General features: G+C 52.1%; 11 protein-coding genes across 11 annotated transcripts; 8 read left to right on the forward strand and 3 right to left on the reverse strand.

Annotated features, from left to right (window-relative positions):
• The first annotated feature begins 44 nt into the window (after positions 1-44).
• On the forward strand, positions 45-1,808 carry BKA58DRAFT_394317 (uncharacterized protein). The gene has a single exon (XM_046171184.1). The coding sequence runs from the start codon at positions 160-162 to the stop codon at positions 1,789-1,791; it is 1,632 nt and encodes a 543-aa protein (XP_046020152.1). The 5' UTR covers positions 45-159; the 3' UTR covers positions 1,792-1,808.
• Positions 1,809-2,401, reverse strand: BKA58DRAFT_394318 (uncharacterized protein). The gene is made up of 2 exons (XM_046171185.1): positions 2,083-2,401; positions 1,809-2,031 (listed from the first exon to the last, which is right to left on the reverse strand). The coding sequence occupies exons 1-2, from the start codon at positions 2,160-2,162 to the stop codon at positions 1,830-1,832; spliced, it is 282 nt and encodes a 93-aa protein (XP_046020153.1). The 5' UTR covers positions 2,163-2,401; the 3' UTR covers positions 1,809-1,829.
• BKA58DRAFT_394320 (PLC-like phosphodiesterase) lies at positions 2,402-5,848 on the forward strand. The gene is made up of 3 exons (XM_046171186.1): positions 2,402-2,586; positions 2,651-4,686; positions 5,256-5,848. Exons 2-3 carry the CDS (start codon positions 2,816-2,818, stop codon positions 5,428-5,430), a joined length of 2,046 nt encoding a protein of 681 aa, XP_046020154.1. The 5' UTR covers positions 2,402-2,586; positions 2,651-2,815; the 3' UTR covers positions 5,431-5,848.
• Positions 5,849-8,863: 3,015 nt separating this feature from the next.
• On the forward strand, positions 8,864-9,133 carry BKA58DRAFT_444651 (uncharacterized protein; the record flags this gene model as incomplete). The annotated part of the gene is made up of 2 exons (XM_046174085.1): positions 8,864-8,986; positions 9,035-9,133. 2 exons carry the CDS (start codon positions 8,864-8,866, stop codon positions 9,131-9,133), a joined length of 222 nt encoding a protein of 73 aa, XP_046020155.1.
• Positions 9,134-10,215: 1,082 nt separating this feature from the next.
• BKA58DRAFT_325886 (uncharacterized protein) lies at positions 10,216-13,680 on the reverse strand (the record flags this gene model as incomplete). The annotated part of the gene is made up of 5 exons (XM_046168036.1): positions 10,216-11,222; positions 11,409-11,500; positions 12,890-13,081; positions 13,202-13,446; positions 13,546-13,680. 5 exons carry the CDS (start codon positions 13,678-13,680, stop codon positions 10,216-10,218), a joined length of 1,671 nt encoding a protein of 556 aa, XP_046020156.1.
• Positions 13,681-14,155: 475 nt separating this feature from the next.
• BKA58DRAFT_60622 (NADP-dependent leukotriene B4 12-hydroxydehydrogenase) lies at positions 14,156-15,506 on the forward strand. The gene is made up of 3 exons (XM_046175612.1): positions 14,156-15,126; positions 15,178-15,379; positions 15,429-15,506. The coding sequence occupies exons 1-3, from the start codon at positions 14,338-14,340 to the stop codon at positions 15,479-15,481; spliced, it is 1,044 nt and encodes a 347-aa protein (XP_046020157.1). The 5' UTR covers positions 14,156-14,337; the 3' UTR covers positions 15,482-15,506.
• Positions 15,507-16,186: 680 nt separating this feature from the next.
• BKA58DRAFT_394337 (heterokaryon incompatibility protein-domain-containing protein) lies at positions 16,187-18,710 on the forward strand. Its single transcript, XM_046171187.1, has 2 exons — positions 16,187-18,009; positions 18,062-18,710. The coding sequence occupies exons 1-2, from the start codon at positions 16,244-16,246 to the stop codon at positions 18,576-18,578; spliced, it is 2,283 nt and encodes a 760-aa protein (XP_046020158.1). The 5' UTR covers positions 16,187-16,243; the 3' UTR covers positions 18,579-18,710.
• Positions 18,711-18,799: 89 nt separating this feature from the next.
• BKA58DRAFT_394338 (uncharacterized protein) lies at positions 18,800-20,353 on the forward strand. Its single transcript, XM_046171188.1, has one exon. It carries the CDS (start codon positions 18,856-18,858, stop codon positions 20,197-20,199), a length of 1,344 nt encoding a protein of 447 aa, XP_046020159.1. The 5' UTR covers positions 18,800-18,855; the 3' UTR covers positions 20,200-20,353.
• BKA58DRAFT_424758 (uncharacterized protein) lies at positions 20,338-21,231 on the forward strand (the record flags this gene model as incomplete). The annotated part of the gene is made up of 2 exons (XM_046172905.1): positions 20,338-20,840; positions 21,033-21,231. Exons 1-2 carry the CDS (start codon positions 20,425-20,427, stop codon positions 21,229-21,231), a joined length of 615 nt encoding a protein of 204 aa, XP_046020160.1. The 5' UTR covers positions 20,338-20,424.
• Positions 21,232-21,610: 379 nt separating this feature from the next.
• BKA58DRAFT_394340 (heterokaryon incompatibility protein-domain-containing protein) lies at positions 21,611-24,041 on the reverse strand. Its single transcript, XM_046171189.1, has one exon. The coding sequence runs from the start codon at positions 23,711-23,713 to the stop codon at positions 22,034-22,036; it is 1,680 nt and encodes a 559-aa protein (XP_046020161.1). The 5' UTR covers positions 23,714-24,041; the 3' UTR covers positions 21,611-22,033.
• A 576-nt stretch (positions 24,042-24,617) lies between these two features.
• Positions 24,618-26,571, forward strand: BKA58DRAFT_444658 (uncharacterized protein; the record flags this gene model as incomplete). The annotated part of the gene is made up of 4 exons (XM_046174086.1): positions 24,618-24,777; positions 24,831-25,412; positions 25,542-26,299; positions 26,362-26,571. The coding sequence occupies 4 exons, from the start codon at positions 24,618-24,620 to the stop codon at positions 26,569-26,571; spliced, it is 1,710 nt and encodes a 569-aa protein (XP_046020162.1).
• Positions 26,572-26,579: the final 8 nt, after the last annotated feature.

The raw sequence follows: 26,579 nt of genomic DNA on the forward strand, positions 1-26,579 counted from the left end.
TTTTGGGATTTGCGGACTCCCGAGGCGTGTCGCATGTCCTGCAACAGCTACCCCAGCGTTTTCGCGATTTTCACCCTACCATCATTCGCTTCTTGTAACTATTATACCTAATGTCTTAGCAGTTTTATTCGCGCGCAACACGGATTTTCAACCACCGTAATGTCGTCTTTCAGATTTCCTCCTCCGCCGCCGCCGCCGCCGCCCAAGGCTACTACCAGCGAGCAACCACACGCGAGTCAACGGGGCGGCCCTGCCCGAGGGGGTGGTGATAGGGGTCGCGGGAGAGGCGGCAATCAAAACCGGGGAGGGGGTTTCAATAACTCTGGAGGCAATCCAAGAGGTGGTCATGGGCAGAGTCGCGGTCGCGGAGATGGGCGCGGCAGAGGAGGCCAGCGAGGAGGCTATCAGAACAACAGAGGCGGCGCAAATAGCAGGGGAGGTTACAATGCCGGCAACGGACAACATCAGGCGAATGCGCCGCCCAACGGCGCCTCCCCGAATGCCTACAACAATACGTCCTTCACCGGCGGCGCCCAAACATATGGCGCGGCACAGCAGCAATACGACCCCAACGCTCTTGCCCAGGTCATGTCATACATGTCGACACCGGCTGGTGTACAGTCGATGGCAGCATACGCCAACCATATGACAAGCACGGGCAACGCGCCCTTCCCCCCGTCTCCACAATCCCATCAGCACCAACCGAGCCCTCAGTATTCGCCGCCTCAACACGCCGGTCAAAAGAGAAAACTGAACGACCGAAACAGCAACGCACAGCCCCAGCGGAACCCACCGCAGCCAAGTTCGAAGCCACCGAGGGCCAAGGCCGCTGTACCCCCACAGGTGCCCAGCTTCGGCTTCTCCCTGCCTCCACCTCCTGTGGTGCGACCGGACAACAAGAAGCGCAAGGTCAATCTGGGACTTTCGAAGCAGCCTGTTCCCGATGAGAGTAGCGATGAAGAGGACATCGACGAAGAAGCTGCGTATACGGAGAAGCTTAAGGGGGGAGGCTTCGCGTTCGAGCACGGAGGAGAGATGATTAGCATCCAAACAGGAGCTGAGGTCGCTGCATGGATCAAGGACAGGAGAAGAAACTTTCCGACACAAAAGAGGATCGTGGAGAAGGCAGAGGAAGCCGCAAAGAAACGAGCAGCCGAGCTTGACTTTTTGCGCAGAGTGAGCGGCAAGCCACCGAGAGAGCACCACATCGACAATCAAATTCAACAGCCGAAGCCTCGTGAAAGGAAGCTGGATAGTAGCACGAAGAAGGAAGACAGTGCGAAGCGGGATGCCGAAAATCGCAGACAGGAAGAACTCGCGGCTTTACGTAAGAAACTTCATGAAAGCATGATAAAGAAGCAATCTGCGCCGAGCGTAGTGGATCTGGGCTTAGGATACGAGAGCGAGACAGAGTCTGAGTCTGAAAGTTCAGTGTTATCCGAGTCATCTGTGGTATCAAGTTCCGAAGAAGAGGAAGAGGAGTCCGAGTCTGAGTCAGACGACAGCGACGGAGCGCCAGAACCCACATCTTCAAAGATTTCTCCACCAGCCATTCAGGTTCCTCCTCCCCCGCGGGCATCAGTCGCCGCAAAGAAGGCAACGAGTGTGTGTAGCAATTGGAAGCGCAATGGGAAATGCCCTTATCTCCGCAAATGCAAATTCCAACATCCTCCAAAGGAAGAAAAATTACAGGGATTGTACGAGCGCATGGTAGAGCAAGAGCTGGTCAAGGCAGACCAATTGGCACTCGATGCCATCAAATACTTGGGACAGTATGGGTTCTTGGGCTAAGCGATGCTGAACGGGCATGCTCGCAGTGCTTCAATAGTTCATTCTCCAATGACATATGTACAACCTTGTTTCCCTACCCATACTTCGTGCACCTTGTTCGCATCGACATCCCATCTAGCGCCGGGACCTATTGTTTCCTTCGTCGCGTCGGGGTCACCAGGGTATGTGTACGTTATGGAGCCGTTGAGTACAAGATGTGTCGTCTTCCCGCTGTGCTTGTGTGGCGAGTAGTGCGCATTGCTATGAGGAAGTTGGTCTACATTCAATGTAGTAGAGCGATTGTATACTCACGGGCTATCGGTCCACGTAAACACATGGTCGAAACCCCAAGACCGGACTTCGCTCTCTGCTTCTTTCCGTGACTTGACCATTGTGAATGTGATTTGCGTCAAGAATGTCAGTGCTCATCGAACGATGGTATCTTTGGCCATGCTGGACCCTGAGTGACGTCGGTGGGCTTGGCGAGGCTGCAGAGGCACATGTTAAAGCTAGACCCTTTTCACTCAGCGCCGCAAACAGGGCAGCCCCCATCCATTCACCTTGCGCATGCAGCAAACGTCGGAAGTTGCGTGTCAATGTCCAGCAAGTATTAGCGATGTATGTGCTCCACCAATTGGATGATCAAACGCCGATGCGGCAAGCCAAGGCAGGCACGAGCTGACCATGAGGCTATTGCGCCCGCGTCAACGTCGCGGCCCGCACCCCTCATACCTTCACAATTAGATCCCGCTACCACTCCACAAAGGCTTTGTAGTCGCAAAACTAAGTCGGGCATATCTTTGATGCGTATTTCATGTATGTTAACTATACTCGCCCATTAACCGATTGCGCAATTGGGAAGGAGATACTGACATCCCAGAGCCAGCTGAGCTGCCTGGATTCAGCCATTACTCAGGCACGCATACGCGTCAAGGATCATACACCGCTGCCACTCTGCACTCTGCTGCCGCCTATAAACCCTCCCGCCGCTCCTCCTGACTTCACTCTCTCTTCGACCCCGCTGTATCCGTAACATCATCACAAGATGTTGCCCGGCAAAGACGAAGACAAAGACCGCAAGCTGGGTACGCCCAAGGCCGACAACCCAGAACTTCAAGCAGGCGGTGGTACAGCATCTGCCTCTGCTGCAGCTCGCAAGGTCGATGCCTTATCACCGCTGCTTACGCAACACCTCAAGAAGCTATACGACCAGATCACAACGCACTACGACTTGACGACAAAGAAAGGTCAACAGCAGTGGCTGACTGAAGAGCAGGAATGCTCCGGGCAGAATGCTGAGATTCTGGCTGACGGGTCATTCTCCAATTTCGCCAACTACTTCATGTCGGGCTCAGCAAGCGTCTTGAAGCCTGCGCCACCAGTCGACGAGTCGCATCCCATCTCCAACTACTTCATCTCCTCGAGCCACAACACATACCTTACCGGCAACCAGCTGTCAAGCGACTCCAGCGTTGATGCCTACAAGAACGTCCTGATGCGAGGATGTCGCTGCGTCGAGGTCGATGTCTGGGACGGAGACGAGCTTTCCGACTCCAGCTCTGACGAGGAAGCTGCGATGGGCAACCCAGGATCAGACGATGCGAGAAAAAACAAGAAAAAATCAAAGTCCGGTCTAAGCATTCGTAAAAGGCTAGCCATGAAGTTTGGCAGCAAGGACAAACCCGAGGAGGAAGAACAAGAGACATCAGAGCCGCCTCAAGAGGACGACAACAAGGTTCAGCCATGGCATTCCGCTTCCTACACATCGAGAGCCGAGCCTATTGTAAAGCACGGTTACACTCTGACCAAATACATGACGTTTCGCGCTGTGTGTGTAATCATCAGGGAATACGCATTTGCTACGTCGAACCTGCCTTTGATTGTCAGTCTCGAAGTACACGCTGGTCCAGAGCAGCAGGAGATCATGGTCGAGATCATGAACGAGTATTGGAAAGGTATGCTACTTGAGTTACCTCTCGATCCATCGCAGGGTCTGCAAGAAGCTCAACTACCCACCTTGAAGGACCTGGAGAACAAGATCTTGGTGAAAGTCAAGCGCGGACACCTGAAGCCAGCTGCGGCTGAACAACAACCTACAACACTTGCCGCGCCAGCTTCAGCGCCAGCTTCAGCGCCACAGCTACAGCACACTATGAGCATTGAGTCCGCGACTTCGGACGACTCATCAGAACTTGTTGAACCAGATGCGGAGAAGAAGCCTCCAGCGCCGAAACCCAAGGTCATTGAGTCACTATCACGGCTGGGTGTCTACTTGGGAGGCTACTCATACAAAACTCTCGATGCTCCAGAAGCGAAGGTTCCTACCCACGTCTTCTCTTTGTCAGAAACAACACTGATGGAAGTCCACGAGAACGACCCCGTCCGACTCTTCGAACACAACAAACATTTCTTCATGCGCGCATACCCCAAAGCCTTGCGGTGGTCATCAACAAACTTGAATCCCTCCGTCTTCTGGCGTGCAGGTGTGCAGATAGTAGCGCTGAATTGGCAAAGCTGGGACGCCGGTATGATGCAAAACGAAGCCATGTTCGCAGGCACTGCTGGATGGGTTCTCAAACCAGAAGGCTACCGCAGCACGAGCAAAGAGGCGACACAGAAGACCGCAATTCCCCATCACGACCTTGATTTGAGCATTGAGTTCTTCGCAGGACAAGATATCCCTCTGCCGCCCGACGAAGACGACCCTAAGGATCTCAAGCCTTACGTCAGGATTGAGCTGCATGTTGAGTCGCACGAAGAACGCAATAACGAACATGTGCCCGATGATGGAAGAAACACTGGGGAGAACCCCAAGAAGGAGACCAATACGGCAAGGACAACGAACCCCGATTTCGGCGGCGAAGTCGTCAAGTTCGTTGGTGTTCGTGGTGTTACGGAGGAACTGACATTTGTCAGGTAAGTCTCATCTCTTTTCTTTCGCTCCGTATCAGGTACATGCAGGTCGTCATGGGAGCCGCAATGTTGCCCTCGCACGCACGGATACTCTTCCTGGTCTACCGAGAGAGATGGTAGAATAGCGGTCATTGAATCCGGCTGGGTAACTCTGCATCGTTTCGCTGCATACGCGCTGTTACGTTGTATGGCGAACGTTGAAAGAGAGATACCGAGTGAGCAGTCGTGGCACGGCTGTTGAATGATGGTCGGGATCACTGCGCCTGCAGATCGTCCTTATTCCCGTTCACGCCGTTCTAGCGCCAGCGCCTTGTCGTTTCTTCGATGACACTGCATATCTCTTCGTCTGGTACAGCGAGTCGGTATTCAGTGTCGAGCTATGGAGCAGCTGCAGTACCAACGCGGTATACTGCTGTGGCTTCATCCATCGGCCGTCTCGTGACCGCTTCAATCCGCAGCGAGAATAGCTTTGCTATGCGCAATCGGACACCGGCGATGATTTCCCACGACACACTATTCCTCGAATCTTCATTCGTCAATTCACCACGCTCATGCTAACTCACTGCTATCAGATTCAAAGTCATAGACAAAGAGCGCTTCGGCAAAGATGACCTAGCCGCGTGGGCGTGTTTCCGCCTCGACCGCCTGCAGACCGGCCTCCGCATGCTGCATCTCTACGACTCAAACGGTGTAATTACCAAGGGTGTGCTATTAGTCCGCATCACGAAGACGGTCAGTACGGCTTGAATCAACTATATCTGTTATTCCTGACCGTTACTACTTACCGACTTATCTTCTTGTTTTCTTGGAGCTGGTGCACACTTTGCTAGGTGCGGTGTCGTGGCTAATGCTGTGATTTAGTTGTTCCCGAGAGGCGCGCGGGTGCAGCGTGGGAAGCAGTTTGATCATGAGACTTTGTCGCGGCCTCAGCATTTGGTTCATAAGGTGTGGGGTGAGAAGCATAAGCCGCGTAGTGGGCTGAGGAGAAGGCTTGCGTCGTTATGACGGTGACGGACGACCCGTCTTGGAGTTTGCTGCATGTTATTCCTGGTGTATGTGTGTGTGAGACACTGCGCGGTACCCATCCAATCTGCTATGCAATTGTATATCATAAGAAGAACATATATACTGAATCTTTTACAATAGTATTTGCATGTTGTGTGACATCATTCAGTTTGCTTACATCCAGCCTTTGATGAGTTGATGTCGGCAGTTTCGGGGTATAGTGTTTATCCAAGTGTGAGCATATGCGCGTAGAAAGTAACATCGATCGCCTTCGCGAAAAGCGACGGGGAGAAGTGCCAGTCCGAGAAATACAAGGTTAATTCATGCCAGCAAGCACAATACCTTGGCTGAAAGTGTTGACATCACCTCGTCTCACGCGGCAGCATCACCCGAGAGACAGCCGCGGTTTGAACGACACTGCGACTGTTAACACGGCAATCGTCTGGCACACATCTCCTCGAGGCAGACAAAAGTGACACCCGCAGTGTAACTGAAATCGGAGGGCAAGGCTGATGGTCAACAACGGCCACCTTTCCGACCTTATGCGGCTCTGTGGCGTTACTGTGCATGTTGCCTGGCTGGGAATCATCTCCCGGGTGTGTCGCTACACCCATCAGCTCGGTGTTTCGCTGCACTACGGGGTTCCCCTTGTAGGTTCGCGTCGACCCGGACGCGGTTGAGTCGAGTCTTTGACGAAGATGCTGTTATATTGGTGCGATGTCATTTCTCACGACGGTTACGAAGCGACATTGTCCCACGATGCGACTAGGTCCGAATCAAGTGCCGCAGACCTGCTGCGCGGGTGTAACTGGATAGAGTATCGTAGGAAATTAGGGAGGCGAATAGAACTTGCTGGCTATACCTACATCGAACGATGCTGTGTGACGAAAATGTTGAAACTCACTTCGCGTGGCGTTGAAGCTGTACCTCTAGGGTACCTTGCATTATGCTGAAGTGTCTCCTTGGTCGTTTGAGCAGGACGCGGGTTGGTTTGGCCAGTCGCGGTTCACTGGTACTGGTGCAAGTTCCCTCGTGTCGATCGACGGGAAGTGAGATCATAGGCTTTGCAGATGGCTACGAATGCAGCAATCGTCGGCTGCTCATCGGTGGTTTATGGAATGCCCAATCCAGGTGTGCTTCAATCTGTAGCGATGAGCTAGATATGAGCAAGACGTGCCGAGCGGATACTACAAGAGCTTTGGCTAGGTTAGAAATCTTTTAATTTCATCGGTGTGGCGCCTGCTGCGCCTGCACTAGATCAAAAGTGGGCACCGAGCGGCGAAGTATGATGTGCGTAGCTAGCTCGCTCGTAAAGCGACCGACAGCTCTCGCCAGGTGACAAGATTAACGGGTGGGCCACACGGATTAGACCCAGCATGGTGCGAGATATTCCAACTCTCGGCGTTAGGTCAAAGACTATATATTCTCGAGGCGGCTGTTCGAGCCCAGTGTGTGGCCAGAAGAAAGATTGTTAAAGACTATCGAACGTGCTTCGTCAGTCCTAGCGGGTCCTTAGCACCAGATGATTCATCTTTCCGGAGGTAACAGTATGTCTGGATTGGGGCAAGTTTTTGCAATATTGTATCCTGCTCAATCCGAATTTGTGGTAGTTTTGATGAATACAGTTGTCGCATGGCCATGACTTAAGTAATTCCGCGCGCTGGGTCACTCGCTGAAAAAAAAAGCATGACAGTGCCATTGTTACCACGCGGTATTCTTCGACATGGCAAGCGGACGGGACGGCCCCTTAGTCTGGCTGATGCAGTCTACCAATTAGTGCTAGACTAATGGTGGTTGATGCCCTCGCATCCTCGTGTCAGTCCTCAGGTCGGCAATAATGACGTGTCAAGTCAGATGTGTTAGTACCATCGACAAAACACCAGAGCGAAGATCCACTGATAGAGGAAGCTCAGCGATGTCAGTAGGGTAGTTATGACTGGTCGATCAAAAGCTTCAACTCGTCATTATAATGCACCACAAACAAGAGCTTTGGACGCGTCCTCGTTCTGAGGAAGATAGGGACCGGGGTTCGAAGGTTTGTTATGGTACAAACGACCAGCAGCTATCTAAGATCGCGATCTCGTGGCTTGGCTGCGTTTGTCAGACGCCTTAGATTGGACAGCTCGAGTTGACATCCGCTGTGAACGTGCGACAGTCGTAGATGGTCATACCACGGAAGGACGGCTATCGGTATAAGCTAAAAAGCGAAACGGCGATCGCAGTCCAAACGGGCGGCGGCTCACGGGATGTATCGCCAAACGGTTTGGCTCATGCAAGCCTGCAAAAGCACCGAGAGCCTAGACTATGCAGAAAGGCGGGGAAAAGGCATAAGTCTGCTTGCGGCTGCATGTTACAAGGCTTGTAGATAATCGTGGCTTCGTTAGCGCCGAACTTGACAAAATGAAAAAGCGACGAGGCTCAGCGAGACTGACGGTGCCGTGACCCGCACGTAGACTATCAGCAAAGATAGGGTAGCAAGCCATAGTGGCGCAATTAAGTTCTGATTGAATTATCTCAAAGTAGCTTGGCGAGTCCGACTCGGAATGATGGGAATAGTGCTGTTTCATCGCATGTTGGTGAAGTACGCCTCACGCGGAACGTAACTTTTTGTCGTCAACATCGAAATGATCCAGTACAGTATGCAGCTGAGCTCCTTGCGTACCAGTATTGGTTCCGCGGTCCAAATCTTTGTGGCGCCAGTGTATACAGCCGTTGACATGCTCTAGAGCGATTTTCGGTTAGGTAGACGATCTGGAAGTTTAGCGTCTCCGGGATACTGGTTGACATGTATCTGTCCGTATGCTTCCAGGCAGGTGGATAGACATGGCGCAGACTTTCCTTGATCTGTTATCGTTGACAGTGTACGACGCCCCATGCACATCGTGCAGGTCAGAGGCACGAGAGAGAGTCGTCTCCTTGAATTTGGAAAACTGCAGACCGATGCGGGCGCTACAAGCGTACTGCGAAGCACAAGGGTTACGCTAGCGATAGAGGATTTTGGTGCACAGAAGCCGTTCGGGAAGTTGAGAATGTATAAAGACGCGTCTTTGGCCTACATGGGAGGTACTCGATATGTTCACCTTGATTTGTTAGTGTCGCTCCACATTCCTTCAATCTTTCAGCCATCTTTTGCTCGCTTGTCTCTTCTAGATCATCACTGTCATTTGCTTCAACCATGTCCTCCAAGATGCAACTCCAACACTGGCACCTACCCAGAAGCGTCATGTGGATGCACACGCCCATCGACAGAGTAGCCATTCCTTGTATGAATGACGCTGAAGGCATCGTCACTATGCCGGTGAGTCGAAAGCGTACATCGTCATGGGGCGTCCACTGATCGTTATAGGTACCCGGTCGTCGCTGCCCTGCCTGTCTCGAGCGTGGAGACACAGTCTGGGTTATCCCTGGAAAATGCTGCATTCAGTGCGGTACTCCCGTTAACTAGACGGGCGCTACACCACAGTGAGTATACACTGAGGCGACGCTGTGGCATTGACTGATCGCCATGCAGGACATACGTAACTTCCGAACTTGAGACTTCGCGTGCTTTCCGGCGGTCGTCATGGCGCGCGTAGAGTGACTTCCGCATATTGCGTTTGGGGGTTGTTTGTCCGCATTTTCAATTGCTGGCCTAGTAACGTTGTACTTGTACTTGTATTGGTGGATCTGTAATCAACTCAGACGGTTCCAGGTGGCTTAGTGCTGGTGTGAGCGTTAGACTCGAGCTCAATCTACGTGTGTTAATTTGGTGATCAGTGAGTGCCTCTTGTGGATATGTGTGGCTACTCTTACCGTCATGCCCAGAGTGAACACTATAAAGTGAAAGCGTAGTTCGTGGAGTGCAGATGGCTGACGGTTAGGAGAGCAGCGTATATGATGAAGCGTACCTACGATACTCTGAGTTCAGTTGGATTATCGTGATGGCGCCATCTTGCGCCGTGATAACGTTTTCGAATGTGGTGTAAACAAAGCTGAGCGTGGAAGGGGCCGATGGAGCTTTGCTTGGCGCCTCAGGGTCCGGGAAAGAGCGCCCAAGAACCAGCAGCAGCTGGCGCAACGGCGGGCGATAGCAAGATAAATCACAGCCTATTGAAGTGACCAGTTCACAATTTGAGTATTAGCAATAGAGATGAATGTATGACTGGTTAGGACTGTGCGACATGCAAATGCTTGAATGAATTAAGAGAGATAGGTGACCAATAGTTACGAGCCTTTAGATCGGAAGACAGCCATACAGTGTCCTGCGCGTACAATGTCAGAATGTCAAGCCTGACTACGATCCCCAATGAACGCCTGTTCATCCCAGCATATGTGGTGATGTATGCCAAACTCCAACGCCATATCCAAATATATTACAAATTGCCATTCAGCCCGGGAAACAAAGCTTGGTCATTATAGTCGTGTTGTGTGGGAGCGCAGAAGCCGGATCGTGCTTGGTGCGCATGCTGGCTCGGTCCTATATCGCGTCTCGCTCGATGGCCCCTTTAACGGGTTGTTGGGTGACGTGTGGAGTATGAGATGAGACGTTCATTTGCCCCCAGTTTGCCGTTCATGCTGAGTCATGACCCATCGCATCTTATCGCGGGTTTGCTCCAACGAATCGACAAGTTTCTGCGCCTCTCGTTCCTTCTCTGGTAGTGCGCGTCGCAGCCGCTCTGCTTCCTGTATGAGAGCATCCATCTCTTTCCGGTGCTCCTTCTTGTATGCCTCCATCAGGTTGACCAGCTTGGCCTCGGCCCGTGTGGATCGCGAAGATTCGTGTTGTAGCTGGTCGCTAATGATGGCTTGCCGCTTGATCTTATCGGCGTCTTCGAGGCGCTTTCTCCGTAACTCATTAAGCTCATCGTTGATTTGGCGGACCTTCTTCTCGTAGCCGTCGGTGATGCGCTTGAAGCCGTCTCGTGCTGTTTCGAGGTTCGTGTCTGCCATGCCCCTCATCTCGTATGCTTGCGAAAGCTGTCGTTGCGTCTCGGATCGTGTGTCGCCCAGCATCCGCAGCGCTTCTTCGGCTCGCTGTTCGGCGGACTTCCTTCTTTGTATTTCGGCGTCGAGTGTGGCCTTGAGTTCTTCTAGCTTCCGGTCTTTCCGCTCTATGGCTCGCGCATTGGTGTCGGCAAGCACTTGGAGATGTTGGTACTCGGCGCGGGAGTCTTCGGCTTTGGTTTGTGCAGCCGACACACGCTTGGCTTCATCTTCTCTTGCGAGCTTTTCTGCCCTGAGTTCCCGTCGCAGGCGGTCATTCTCTTGTGTGATCTTATCAATGTATTGCGATGTCTTTGAGTTGGGGGTGCTGTAGTGGTTGGGGCGGGCCCACGGGCTGTTCTCATCGGCGGCAGCCATGGCGGCTTTGTCGACAGCTAGCGGGCCTGAGACGTTGCGGGGCGATGTGTATGAGGGCATGGTGGTGGTCGAGGTCGTGCGTGCTGGTGCGGCGTTCGCAGTGCGAGAAGTGTCGTCGGTGGTCCAAGCTGACCCGTTCATGTCATTCCTCTTGCGGGCGGTGAAGTTGAGTTCGGGGAGCAATGGGGCCGAGTCTTGGTGGAGAGGGTTAGCATCGAACGTTATGAAGGCGCGTTTCAGGAAGCGGCATCGGGGGGCCAAACAATGCAATTGTGCAGCACAGCGCGGACAGGAAAGATGTTTATGCGGCGCGTCAATCAGGACGATGGGTGATGCGCTGTGTTTGGGGACACCAGGGGTCCACCCTAGCGCTAACTTACCTGGAGCCGTAGCGGCCGCAACTACCTTCCTTCTGCGAAAGGGAAGGAGCGGCATGCTTCGAGTGCGCAATGCGACAGGACTGGACATCTGTCTATGGATTAGTTTTGGTTTTTCGAGAGCCGTCGACCAAGATCCAGTGCTGCTGCTCAGCAATTGCCCACGAAAAGGCACGAAAAAGAATGCAACTGCAGCAATCTAGCGGAGATTGCGCACCACCAACAGATGACTGGGTTGAGGAGGACTCATACCTTGCTGATGGTCTTGTCGTGCTCCGGCGGATCTTCACAAATCGTTAGCAACCTCTATTGTTCTTGATTCATTCGTATTTGGCAGGCGGCGAGGTTGGGCGGATGAGGTTCCAAACGGTCGTTATTCAACGAGCAACAGGAGCGGCCAAGTCAAAAGCAATGCATTTTGCAGTGAAAACTAGTCTAGCCATTTGAAGCGCCTACAAACCTCCCCTTCACTTCACCTTGGATTCATCGTGGTCTGGTAATGCTGGTGTAGCAGTTCGCCAATCAGCGATGATCCCAGTTCAGGAACCCGCTGTCAAGTGGGGCGCAACCCTAGCAACTGCCCTACGGAACGTGACGTGTGCGTTTCCCGCACGAAACACCGTAAGACCGCTAGGCTCGTCAGCATGAACGCGTTCGTGCCGGGACATTGCGAAGCGTACGAGTGTGCTGGGGAGTCCTTGGTACTCCAAGATTTGATGCCTTTGCAACGAATTACCACCACGAAAGCCAGCAGCCATCACCATGATGCTCATGTACCAGAATATTGAGCCTACTGTCACCCGCAAGTCTGCCAGCTCCGTCACCATAATATTGTAGACAGTATACCCCACATTGCACTACCAACGTGGCTGAGCCTCACCGCCCCCAGCATGACTGTACTGGGAGTCACTGTGCAACATGGTTGAACGTGATTTTCACTTGTAACAACGGCCGCCACCCTTCACGCAGATCGGCCCGTTACTTCTCTATGAATAGACCCAACCGCCGAGGGAAGGGTGCAGCACGCTAAAACCAGAGAAATCTCCAAAAGCATCAGCTCTACTGGTGAAAACCACCCAAGCATCACAAGGAGCTCATGACTTGCGTAGAGACGAACTGAACGCACTCCCGAGTCTTGCCTTTTTCCCGTCGTCCATAAATGACCCTGAGCGTTACGTTAAATATACTGTGAGAAGAAGGTTTCGTCAGTGGTTCATGGTTGGGGAATATTTCCGTAGATTGAGGCTTGACGTGGTCATTGACAAACCAAGTCTCTGGTTTATTGTGTGCCTTTCCACCGTAAAGACCAAAGGTAGGCTGTCTGACAATGAATCAGGGCGGCCAGGAAACAATGGTCGGATAGCGATGCGATACTGAATACTAAGTACCGACTGCCAAAGCACAGTAACAGACACTACAAATGAAACGGATATCATTCCTTGAGTATGTACATATAGCAGGCCGATTTCATCCCAATCTAGAACATGTCAGGCGCCTTCTTAACGCGGGTCTTCGGGCCCGTTACGGGCGTCTCGGACGAGATGTCGTTATTCCTCAACTTCTCCAGCTTGCGCTCATTGTCCTCGTACGCCAGCTTCTTATATTTCTCAATGACTTTGTCCATCTGCACTTGGCTTCCGGCGGGAACGTTGTATGGCGATCCGACGTTCATGATCCTGCATTCGTTAGCCTGAGACTCCACACCAATCCCCCCTCCATGTGCGCTGAATCGCCTTCATTCCAACTCATAGTTCCTCCTCCTATAGGGCTGCATGCCGCATTCTGGGTATACATACTCTGGGAACTTCATGTCGACGTATTCCTGAGGCCGTGTGTTCGCGAACAGCACCCTGTCCTCACCCGCCTGCTCGATCATACGCACGTGGTGGTCGTTCTGCGAAGTCCACTTCTCGTGTAGCCCAGCCGTCGCATTGGAGATCATGCGGGTAATGTAGGGCTCGTTGTTCTCGCCGTCCGGTCGCGACAAGGCGTATACGGCGATTCCAACGGGGATGACGCCAACGGTCATAAAGAAGCCATACTACATGCCAATTGAGTCAGCAATATTCTTCGTGTAGTGCTACGATAACCTGGGGGAAGCCTAGGACCATCTGGGAGGGGTAAAGGGCGGTTGACATACGCCCATGGGCTCGTCGGCGGCTGGGGTCGGGTGGCCGTGAGCGTGCTCATCGTGTGCGAAGCGGCGCGACTGGCGCGTGAGTGAGGTGCGGCTCGTCCGGGCAGCAGCCACTGCTGTTCTGCGTAGTGACTGCATCGTGAAGTTGCTTGCGGTCGTTGGTACCGCTGGGTTTCGCGATGATGCTGAGCTCGAGATGCGCTTAGTCAGATGTTCTTAGTGGCTTGGCATTCATGGGCACTTCCTTTTCGATACAATTATCATCGCGTTTGCAAGTAATTCCTTCAAGAAAGCGTCTGATTTATCTACGGTCAGATCTGTATTTACGTTCTGCTGTTAGGATCTTGGAAACTTCACCTGATCTTGTACGGGACTTTATGAGTATTCGCGAGAACTGGGCACCAACACTTCAGAAAATTTCTACTCAGAGTGCGGAGCGTTTCAAGAGATGCCTGGTAGTTTGCGACTGACAACTCTGTACACAATGGGCCGTTGCAAGCTTTCGATTAGTAACTTGCACCGCCGTTGAGATTCCTTTGTTCGGCCCTTGGATGCGTAGCGGTCCTAATCGGGAAACGACCACCCGAGCCTCGGTATCTTCTCCGCAGGACACCTGTGGAGGATCTGTGCGGACGCGAACTACAAACACGAGCGAGCTGTCTCTGCTTTTGACTTCCCATACCATCAGTCTCCATTCAAAGAAACCTTGCTTCCTCGTCTCCCCTCCCGGATCACTACCGTGAAAGTCGACCAAAGCGTTCAGAAGTCTGCCATCAATCAATCAAATCCATCATCATGCCTTCATATACATCTATCCATCTCGCCGAACGGCCAGTGGACGCTGTTGTCGCCGGCAAAACCTTCACACCAAAGCAGCAAGAAGTTCCATCGGCATCATCACTCAAAGATGGCGAGGTACTTTTCCAGACACTCTACCTATCACTTGACCCGGCGATGCGCGGCTGGCTGAACCCAACGCGTTCTTACATTCCTCCGGTCGAGATTGGTGCCGTCATGCGTGGTAGCGGTATTGGCCTCATCGTCGCGAGTAAGAGTAAGAAGTTTCCCGTTGGCACGTACGCAACTGGTATGTGTGGATGGTCCGAGTACTCGGTGCTGAATGAGAAGCATATTGAGTCATTGGATCTGCCGGAGGGGGCTGTACCAACCGATGCGCTGGGCGTACTGGGAATGACCGGCCTTACCGCTTACTTCGGGCTTTTGGAGATTGGCCAAGTCAAAGCGGGTGACTTTGTAGTTGTTAGTGGTGCAGCTGGAGCTACCGGAAGCGTGGTTGGCCAAATCGCGAAGCTGAAGGGCGCCAAGGTTCTGGGTCTCGCTGGCGAGGACAGCAAAGTATCATGGCTGAAGGAGGAACTCGGCTTTGACGAGGCGCTGAACTACAAGGACCCAGAGTTTGCAAAGAAGTTCAGGGCTGCAACCAAGGGCCTAATTGATGTGTACTTTGACAATGTGGGTGGAGAGATCCTTGATCTTGCTCTCTCTCGAGCGAAGCCTTTCGCGCGCTTCGTCATGTGCGGTGCGATCTCCGAGTACAACAAGAAGAAGCCTCAAGGGCCAAAGGTATGTCAAACATCTCAAATCGTTGTAATGCGCCCAGCTAACCGAGCTCAGAACTACATGATGATCATCTCAATGCGCATTCGCATGCAAGGTTTCGTCGTCTTTGACTTCGCGGACAAGTACGCCGAGGCCAGGAGGCAGCTCGCCCAGTGGCTCTCGGAAGGCAAGCTCAAGAGGAAAGAGACAATCATTCAAGGAGGCATCAACAAGGCCGAGGACGCGCTAGTCGGACTGTTCGAGGGAAAGAACACTGGTAAGTCCGTCCAATCACGATTGAAGAGTGAAGTCACTAATAACTGCAGGCAAAATCATGGTGCAGGTCGCAGATCCCGAGGCAGTCAAAGCGAGGTTGTAGAGGTATAACTAATCATTAATCGAGTTCCTGCTGAATGAATGTGTTAACCTTACGTGTCGCTCTGTTTAGAGAAACACTTCGCCAAGTAACGTTCGTGGACATGTACAACGACAACTACAAGTCGATATTTGAGCTTTGCCAGAATCTCAATCTCGAGCGCTTCGAGATTACTGAGACTTGTATCGACGATTCGCTTGACGTTCTGCTCATCACAGACGTTCTGAAAGCACTCTTTTATGGCGCCGCAAAGACTGCTATTGTCGATCCACCAGGGTGCATGCGTGCTCTCGCTGGATACTGGGCCAAAAGCGAAGTGAAGAATGCCCAAAAATTCCGGAATGATCGCAGGTCGAGACACAGACTCCGGACCAGGTTCACGATGCATGGGCGCAAGGAATGGATGATTGGCACATGGGCCTTCAGCAGCGATCAGCGAGGAGGTTAAGCATGTCAATTGGAGGTAGCACTACTCCCAAAAAGCAGTTGGCCTAATAACAAAACATATCTAGGATAACGCGAGTGTGTATGTATTATCAGCCAACCTGGTATCTTCTAAGCGACCGCGTGTAGTCAAATGCACAGTGAATAGCCTAATCTCGATCGAGCTTAGTCAACATGCTTCTTGACTGTGCCACCTTCCCCAGGATGCGGAAGTCGCGCCCCGCACTTCAGACACTCAGTTTTCTATACCACACTCTGCATCTACTTATCCATACTCCACAATCATCAAGAAGATCTAGTAAGGATCTGATTCTATACAAGATGAAAGCGAAGGTGGCGAGGCTATTACACTTTAGATCGACAGACCCAGATACGACGACTGCAGCCGACAACAGCCTCGGATGCAAGGGCAATTGCCGTCTCCTTGGAAGACGATTTTACGAATACCGACATCCACCTCCTCCATCTCCTCCACCTCCTATAGCTCGTAACCCTTTCCATTACCATTACATTCGCCCGTGCTGCATCCGTCTGCTCACTCCCTCACCCAAGATCAACGACGGCTACCATTGGAAGATACACCGCTTTCACTTTGAAGCAATCTACAACAACTTCGAGTATGATGCGCTATCTTATGTTTGGGGCTCTGATTCGGAACTTCTCGATATCAGTCTGAACGGACGTGTTGCGAAAGTGCACCGCAATCTATATAATGCTCTACCTTATCTTGCTCGCCGCGGAGGAGGCAGAACGATGCGACCGATCTGGATCGATGCGCTTTGTATCGACCAGGCGAACCCTGGAGAGAAGATGGGTCAGATCCGGGAGATGAATCTCGTTTACCAGCATGCGAACAAAGTCTGGATATGGCTCGGGACTGCGCAGCAACAAGAGCGTATTCCTGCCGCTATCCGCTTTCTTGAAAATTTGCGCGATGCAAAATCCAGCCAACCGCACAGGAAAATCGACGACCTGTACGAGAAATTGGGCTTTGCAACATTGCCTGAGAAGTCCGCACTGTCTCATCTTGTGTTTAACGACTGGTTTGAAAGGCTGTGGGTCCTACAAGAAGCGGCATTAGCGAAAGAGCCAACCTTCCTTTGTGGAGACAATGAATGCAGCTGGGAACTTATGGAGGATGCAATGAGAGATGAAGTACTCTACAGGCTCTTCAAAAAAGAGTTCTATGAGGCTGAAAATCCCGCCCATCTGTGCGACGACTCCGTGCGTACTGGGACAAGAAGAGCGGCGTGGAGCACTACGGTATTTCAGGTTCGAAGTTGGGCACGGCACGGTTGGGGTAGAGAATTCATTGGCCCTAAGGTTAATAATAAGAAGGGCGCTCAGGTCATGATGCTAGCATTCGCGATCATCATGTCACGTTCACAAGTATGTCTCAGACCCGAGGATCATGTCCTTGGTCTGCTAGGCTTGATGAAACCGAAGTATTTCTGGCGCACCTGCCTCGACCCAGAGGTACCATACGTATCAGTAGAAGACCTGTTCACTCGAGTCACCAAGTTCATACTGGAGATAGCTTGGGACCGGGAAATTGGAACTTTTTGGACGTGGATTAGCTGGGCATGCGCACTTGATAGACGCCAAGGTTTGCCATCTTGGGCACCGAATCTATCTAGCTCAGGGCCGTCGACTAATATGCCAAGGAGATATCACTCCACAAGTCCGTCTCGGTACACAACTATCGGAAAGTTGCAACGTTGGTACCCTACCTTTATAAAACAAGACCAATTGAAGTTAGCCGGCAAGGTACTCGATGAAGTCGTCAAGGTGTTCGCGCAGATGCCTTTTTCTTCTTCGACCCGAGATGCTCCCAGACCAGAACAGAGGGGTCATTTGCTAGCTATCTCGCATTGGGAATCGACGATCGCCGATGTTGCGATTGGTCGCACATTGACACGGTCAAAAGCGGAAGGTGATGACGATGGATCTCTCGAAGAATACTGGCGTACGCTAGTGGATAATCTAAAGCTTTACCAAGACGAGACAATAACGTACGATTGGTATCTTGAATTTCAAGCGATGGGACGACGACTGAGAGATATCAATGTCAACCCAGCACAACTGAAGTAGGTCACTCTTGCTTGCATCGATACCTATTGATAAGCTTACACTACTCAGTGCAGAGACAGAGCCTCAATACCCGAGGTTTTACAGCCCTGTGAAGGATTCTGAAGAGCTTCTAAAAGCGGAAGCCCAATATCCGAACGCTTACAAATTTCTCGAGGCCATGCAGGAGGCCCGTCACAGGCGACTCTTCAAGACTAAGAAAGGGCATCTCAGCTCGACAATGCCGGGTGTGATGCCTGATGATGTTCTGATAGCGCCGAATGGGGCGCCAATCCTATACGTGATCAGAAAGGTCAAGGATGCCGTGGACGATGAGCCGGAGCTTTGGGAATTTGTAGGCGATGCTTATGTGTATTCTCCAGATTGTGAGAACGACAAGGGATATACTCTGGAACGCAAGTCCTCTGGCGCAAGCCAGAAGGAAGCGGCTTCGATATCGACTTACCAACCCACCTATGTACACATTCAAAAGCGGCGAGAAGACTTGAAGCTCGAGGGCGAAGCCTGGGAGAAGGAAGCTCGGGAGAAGGAAGCGGCTTATCTGGGAGAAAGGTTCGTATTTGTATAAATGAGAGCGGTTTTGCGAAAGGACCTGAAAGATTCGAAGCTGATAGATAGGAGTATCCCTGCAAAAAATGCATGATATTTAGCATCTTCTCCGAGGTGTCCAGCAAAGTTCGTCATGTGAAGGAGATGGTGAGGGAACTGTCAGGCTGTACCTGCAGTGACGCCCACGCGCTAACCCCACCAGCAGAGGGCACGTGCGCTGAACTTTCAGAACGCCGCCACTGTTTCCCTCCCCACTCACTTCCCAAACCTCCGCGGTGTCCCTGTGAAGGCATGTTATGCTTCGGACCTTATCACGATCGATAACACGAGCCATGGCATCCAACGAGCCCGCCCGCGTTCCCATCCCCAAGAATGGCGTCGACTACCGTGGCAAAGTGGTGCTTGCGCCCATGGTGCGCTCCGGTGAATTGCCATCACGCCTCCTCGCGCTGAAGTACGGCGCCGACTTGGTCTGGGGACCCGAAACCATCGATCGCGCCATGATTGGCACCACGAAGCGACTGAACCCGCACACGAATACACTGGAGTTCTCGCGCCTGCCGACTTCGAAGATCAAAAACCCCACCCTCGATCCCGAGAATCGCGAAAGCGTTTTATACCGCATACATCCGGAGCTGGAGAAGGGAAAGCTCATATACCAGATTGGTACGGCGAATCCGGAGTTAGCAGTCCAGGCCGCCAAGATGGTCGCAGCGGATGTTGCAGGCATTGATGTCAATTCTGGCTGTCCCAAGCCATTCTCGACTTCGGGCGGCATGGGCGCAGCGCTGCTCAAGACACCAGACCTGCTTTGCGACATCCTGAAGAGTCTCGTGGAAGAAGTGGGAAAGCCATTCGAGATCGGAATTAGCGTCAAGATCAGAATCCTGGACACGGCAGAAGAGACAGCAGCATTGGTGAAGAGACTGGTGCGCACCGGCATCACGGGTCTCACGGTGCACTGTCGAACCACGCCCATGCGACCCAGAGAGCGCGCGATTCGAGACCAACTCAAGATGATTGGAGAGATATGCCACGAAGCAGGCGTGGCATGCCTGATGAACGGCGACGTCACATCGCGCACCGAAGCCCTCAAACTCGCGGAAGAGTTCAATGTCGACGGCGCAATGATTGCGACCGCAGCCGAAAAGAACCCCAGCGTGTTCCGACCCGACGCAGAAGGCGGGCCACACGAGTGGAAGTCGCAGTGGAAGACCGTTGTTACCGAATACATGCGTTTCGCGCTACAAGTGGAGAACCGGTGGGGAAACACAAAGTATCTGCTCAGTCAGATGATCCCAGGGAAGGAGAAAGCGTATCAGGCGATGAATAAGTCAAAGTGCTACACGGATTGCATTAAGGCGCTGGGCCTGGAGAACGTTGACGACTTACTACAGCAGGCCAACGTTGTTGACGAGCATCTGGGCATACCGCAAAACGAATCGCGAGCCTCTAAGCGCGCTCGGGTCAAGGAAGCAGCAAATCCAGAAAGCGATGCTGTCGAGCGGAAGGAGAAGCGCAAGGAACGGGATGATGACGAGCCTGAGGCCAAGCGCGTCAAGGTGCCTGAAGTGGAGCCAGAAGCAACTGTGGCCATCCCACCGCAGGAGATGGCGGCTCCTACTGCCTTGAGCGTATGATATTTTTGAAGATTTCCGGGCTGGGTGTGTATCTATCTGGGCATTGCAGGCGTATTGAGCATTTACGAAAGTGTCGAGGGTTCCCTTTGGTGGTACGCATCCATGACATGGGACAATGAAATGATATCAATATATAGTCTGCTGTGACTGTGATGCACCATACTTGTTCAAACGACTAAAAAAGTCCCCAAGCATCGTTACGTTGCGTCGCTGATGTACTGAACGATGGCACACGAAGGCCTTCCAAAATTTGGTACAAGGGTCTGCTGCATGACGGCTAGCACCGCCACCTGGGCATACTTCGCAACCGTCTTTGATGTCAACTTCCACTTTTCGCCCTCATACATTATATCCTTGGAATACAGAAAGAGGATTTCAGGACCGACAATGGTTGCGTCTACAGTTGATATTATGGTAGATATCGGCGATGACAAAGCGCAACTCGACAGTCTGCCGAACGAGCTACTAAACCTCGTTACAGACTTGGTGGTCTCTGGTGGCACGCCGATGGCGGTCATGCGACTGGTGAATCGGGGGCACTGTCGTCTTGTTTCGTGGTCTGCTCCCGTAGTGAGACTCCATCTACTGCGGGAACGAGCCATTGGGTTCTGCCCAGTGCACAACCTCATGAATCGTAGGCGGTATGACAGCCGATGGTATACTACACGGTCGGTTGAAGACGCCTTGCAGTAAAGGGATATGGCCTTCTTTTGCTGGAAGTGGTCGCGTCATGGTGATCTAGGGCAAAAGCTCAAAACGACCGGTGCTCTGCGTATTCCAGTACATGAACGGGCAAACATATGTACTTGAGATGGCCACTCGCGCATATTCAGGACCGATCTGGCACCGCCTCAATCTGATGTTCCTTTCGGCACTGAACCGATGATATCGCATTCTTGTGGACGTATCACCTACGTCAATGAGATAGCCAACGACCATGGGGTGCAAGGCTCCAAGACTCCTTTTGCAAGGCGTACCAGGCGTACTGCCACGTATCGTACATACTATCCGGTTGTCCAAACGCCTCGATAGTGCCTCGTTGGCTGACAAGGCGCTCCGCCACCACATGCCGGACGCCTTCCCCAGCCCAGTCGTGGAGGCTCTTATTCACTAGGCCCTTTCAGAGCATAGCAAGCGCATCGAACGCCACGGAATCGAGCGGTACGTATGCGCATCGATTCCAGCCTGATGTGACATCTATGTCTCTGTCATCACCATTATTGGCGCCATACAGATGGTTGGGGTCGGCAAAAAGAGCTTCAGATCGCCAGAGTTTCTCAGATGCCAACATTCTCATGATTGACGGGCCAACTGAGTTCATACCATAGCTACGCAACGTCCGTTGCATTCAAGTCGTACGGCTGCAAAATCAACATCACTTCCATGTAAATCACAGTACCAGATCCATCAATTTCTCCAAAGCTATCCATGTATTCGATGCTAAGCCTCTTCAGCAAGAACGGCGAAAAAGCTCGATAATCACACACACACACACACATAGTTATGAGCACCAAACGCCAGTGGTTGCGTACGAATTGGGAGATTTCCTCATCAGGAAAGACCACAACGTGATTGAAGAACGGGTAGGTGCGTATTGCTAGAGAAGAAGAGCCATGGTGATAATACGATTGCGCACAGGGAACCTAGCGCGTTCTATTGGCATCTGGCGCCCGCTGGGATACAGAAGATGTCCAAGGTAGATACGACAGCGCATGTGCAGCCATGTTGTGTGGCGGAGACGAACGTAATCTGCTACTCAGTCTGCGGCCGTGGTGTACACAGATATTTCATCCGTATCGATGTCTTGAGTCTCGGCGTCTATCTTTCCAGGCTTTTAATCTTGATGGCTGTTTCCGATGTATTCCACATCCACTCGGTAACGAGCACCGACTTTACCAACGAGAATGTCATCGGTATATGTGGTACATAACCGACGAAGAGCAACCTTGATACAGCCCTGTCTTGATACCAGAGGAATATTCATCCGATTTGTAAAGCTATCCAGTTTTGATTCCAATCGCGATGTTGACCCATCGCCTTGCATCTCCACGCTTTGCAATTGAAGCTCTTTTATGGAGTTGCCCAGTACAATGATTGGCGATAAACCTGAGGAGGTACTGGATGTCCTTATCGTCAAAGCAAAGCGGTCGGAGGTAGTTTTTGAAACTGTAATTATCGTGCCAGATCCTTTCGGGTGCTCATAACTGTTGGTAGTGCAACTCCAAGATGATAAGGTGAACGAAGAACTGTGGAACTCAAAACGGGCGAAATCATGAGCGACATGTGCAGGACGTGTGGACTTGTCAGATACCATTAGAGTCTGGGGCTCCATTTCAATCCCGCGAAATCTCTTCATATCTACCAAGAAGGGAACTCCATCGTGGCGAATATATTCTGATGTTGGCAGTCGGGTAAGAAGGATTCCTATGACGTGGCGTTCATGTCCTACGAGAGTGACAGGCAGAAGTGCGACCAACTTGTCCGGGCCTACTCTAGGAGCGACATCACCGGATCTCAAGCTCTGAATTTTGAGGCTGGATTTATACGGTAGCCGATGTACCTTGAGCTTTACACCGCCTTTGACCAGCTTCAGGTAGTGTTCGTCGAATGCTGGCCATCTAGTGTCAAGGGTCGTCCGCATCTGGGAATACGTGATGTGGCCAGGAAGGCATGTTACTTGGGACACGCAGTCTTTACAGCGATCTCTCTGACAAAACTGCCTGACCGAGTTCGCGAGCAATGGTGTGATAGCGGGCTCGCTGTTTCTGAAAAGGAATAGCGTGTGGTCAGCTTCGCTCTCAAACACTACTTGCTGCAACCTGCGGAATGCCTTAAGCCCCCCTTCGCCATACAGCAACGGCATGTTAGCATCGAAGAGCCCGAGCAAACAATAAGCTATGTCTTCGGTTCTAGTGACGAGTCGATGCGAAGACCATGAAATCTTCTCTGCAGCGAAGTACTTGTCCTTCAAATCGTGCCAGTCATTCCGAAGAGCGGCAAGGTCGATTCCAGTGATATGGGCAATTTCAGCGGCTCGCGAAGCCTTGGAGCCGATCGAGGTCCAGTCAGTCGCGTAGAATTCGACACTGGATGGTGCCAGTAACTCCTGTAAGGTCCAACCGCGAGTGAACCATAGACTCTGTTTGAATGCATCAAAACCAGCCTCCCTATCCGGAATGTCACTTAGATAAGCGTAACAAATCTGGGCCTCTTGATACCATCGAAACATCGAGTTGATCGCCTCCTGAAGCTCCGCAGAGCTGGATTTGTCGATGCAGCAACTGTCTATCCAGACCCAATCGAATCCATCCTTGAGTGCGAGTGCGCAAGTCCCTTGCACTTTGGAGAACCCCCGTTTGGCTCGGGCCGGGCTGCTCGTGTCGCTGATAGGGCTTTTCATCACATCCTCGAAGATAAGTTCTTCCTCTTCCCATCGATGTGATAGGATGACATAGTCAGGCGCTTTGCCAATGAATGCCGTGAGTGTTAGGGTACGCGTGTTGAGGAGCCTCATGTTTGCGCGCTCGTCGTTATGGGCTCAGTATGGTCGCGTTTATCCACCGAGATCTGTGGTGTGATGCAACCTGAATGAGCCTTTTAGGCGTGGACGGCCAGAAGGTTTGCGGAAAAAACCCGAAGTCATGATGGTGGCCTTTGATGTGGGAGACTCGCCATCAAGCTGCAGGTAAGCCACAGCCACCTGAGCATGCATGCGGGGCAACATGAATCGAAGCCCGCGCCCCCACTAGTCGCTATGCAAGTCATCGGTCCATGTCTCAGTTCATATCGATAGTGGTGTGGCGACGAAATGTGTAGACTTTCGCCGTGGCAACTCGCAGTGAACACGCTCGGGAATGAGCGCGCCAAGGTTCACGCTCCAGCCACTCACGTGACGTGATCCGACCTTCTTTGAATGACCCCTGTCTCAGTTGCCGCCTTCCATCTGCCAGTAACTAAATGTGGCAAGCATCAGCATCGCTTCCAACCGTTATCGTCTCTATAACAGTGGGCAACGAGAGCAGACTTCGATGACGGCTGGAGATGGATGCGTAGCCGCGCGCGACGTGCGAACTAGGCTGCCTCAGGTTTTCCCCGCCTCCCAATACTCACCGGCCGCGTTCCACAGCCTCAATGTGCCTGCGATACAGACACAAAACCTGAGCATGCGTCCACAAGCGGAACTTTGCGAATGCACGGATGACGTGGCGCAATTCTGGCCCCCATTTGATGCAGACAAAGCTCCGCCTCGATGCAGAGCCGCGGCCCCTTCGGAAAATCGAGGGCTCGCTTCCTTCATCCCGTCTTATTCACGACAACGCTCTCTGAATCCTTAGCATCAACGCGTTGCTCGCCAGCTTCTCAAAAGTTAATATTTTGTCCGGGCTCTGATATTGGGCACGCTACGCGCATCTGCATCAATGACCAACGACGGTGTCAACGCAGTCGAGATGGGGACTATCGCCGAGGCTCCAAAAGCTACTAAAACCTCCGTTGCTGCAACTTCGAGAACGGTCACCCCAAGCCCAAACATGTTGAAAGACGAAGGACCATTGATTGGATCGTGGCTGTGTTCTGATGGTAGAAGATGTCTTGTCCAAGTGCCATTTGCAGGTGTCGTTAATCTTGAACAGGCCCATATCGCCGATATATAGAGGCCTTGAGCGGATCCAATCCTGGGCTGAAGAAGGCCGACCCAAATAACAGGGATGAGCCGCTGAAAGACGGCAACGCGCTCGTCGCACTCTTGGACGCTCCTGCTACTGGAGCATCTGGTTTCACCACCACTGAATTCAAGAGCGAAAACGATCTTCGCAAGCACTTTCAGTCAGCAAGACATGACCACAACCGCCGGCGCATCTATATCATGGAGGGTTTAGCACCTGATTATGTCGCAGCCGTTGGCGGTCACTTTTTCATGGATCCTTCATTCTTTCAGCGGCAAGAAAGGACGTGCGTCTGGAGTAACGACTTTACACCAGTGAGCGATGCATTGCCCCAACCCAGCTTGCTTGACCCACGGCAAGCTTTCCAGCTCCAGTATTGCGAGTTACGACAGTTCAACAAGGCGCTTGAGAACCGCTATTTCTTCTGCGAGCGAACGCGACGGCATGTGGGCATGACAGCATCCCGTCAGAAGGAGAATAGCACGATCGGAATACTACGGCGTAAAGTCGGGTGGTGGTCTCGCAAGACTGAGAATGGCGGCTGGGATGGTACGTGAATTTCACGCTCGATCCTAAGATCATTCTCTGAAGACATGTCGCCGCCTTAGAAGCCCGATACCGGTCCTGAAGACAAAAGCAGTGAGGGGAAGTCTGGGTGATTTTAGCTGACTTACGCAGTGGTCATATTGTGTGATCCCCAGCTGCTTCATCTAAGCCCTCCGCCCAAAGAATTCAATCCCGACGATAACACGCTTCGTCCAATCGCCAATGTACGCGACGAACTTCGAAACACGCCCTTTCAGGAAGGCTATGTTGACTTCATTCCGCCCGTCCCTCATCATCAGATACATAGCAAGACGCAACATCCGCATACGTCAATGCTGCGCGACCTCCTCCACTACTACCAGCAACACTCCGATCTGTTCTCCGAGGACGAGTGGGCTACGCCCAATACATCAGCAATTTTCCTCAAGAAGATAGTCGCCGCGCACTACCTCCAGCTTGTCGACTACATAAAAGCAATGCTGCCTTCATTGGAGCTTCGTCTTACTACCGCATGGGTTGAAGAGCAGGGTCAATGGAAGAGCTTACAGACTATATCGCGTCGTTGCGGCAACTACCGCGACGACCTTGAAGATGCATTGCTCAGTCTCGACTATTCACTAGATGGGCAGATCAACAAGTCCGTCAGGTTGCATGCGTCTACGTGGAAAGACTGCGAGAAAGACTTTCAATACGTCTACTTCCGTCTCAAGATCCTCAAGGAGCGCGCCGATAATCTGATCCAAGCGATGACCGGACTGGCATCGATCGCAGGTAACCGTCAGAACTTGGAAGAGGCCAAACGCGTCAAACGACTCAACCTTCTCGCCCTGCTGTTCATCCCGTTGGCATACACGAGTAGCTTGTTCAGTATGCAAGACAACTACGCACCGGTAAGATCATCATGAGCATGTTACTGGTGATACACTTACTAACTTCTCACGTGGGATCTTAGAACCGAAGTGAATTTTGGGTCTATTGGGTCAGTGCTATCGGAGTTGTCGCATTCACCGCCGTCATCACGTGGATCTTGGACAATGCTCTGAACGACGAGGCACAGTGGACCTGGAAACCGATCGGCTTCCTCAAATTCTGGGGCGGCAACGAGCAACAACCCCAACCCGGCAAAGTGAAGAGAAAAATGACTAATCTCTACCGATTATGATTGATGTC

This window comes from Alternaria rosae (genome assembly GCF_020736505.1).
Source record: "Alternaria rosae strain MPI-PUGE-AT-0040 chromosome Unknown BKA58scaffold_13, whole genome shotgun sequence".
NCBI classification, from domain to species: Eukaryota; Fungi; Ascomycota; class Dothideomycetes; order Pleosporales; family Pleosporaceae; genus Alternaria; species Alternaria rosae.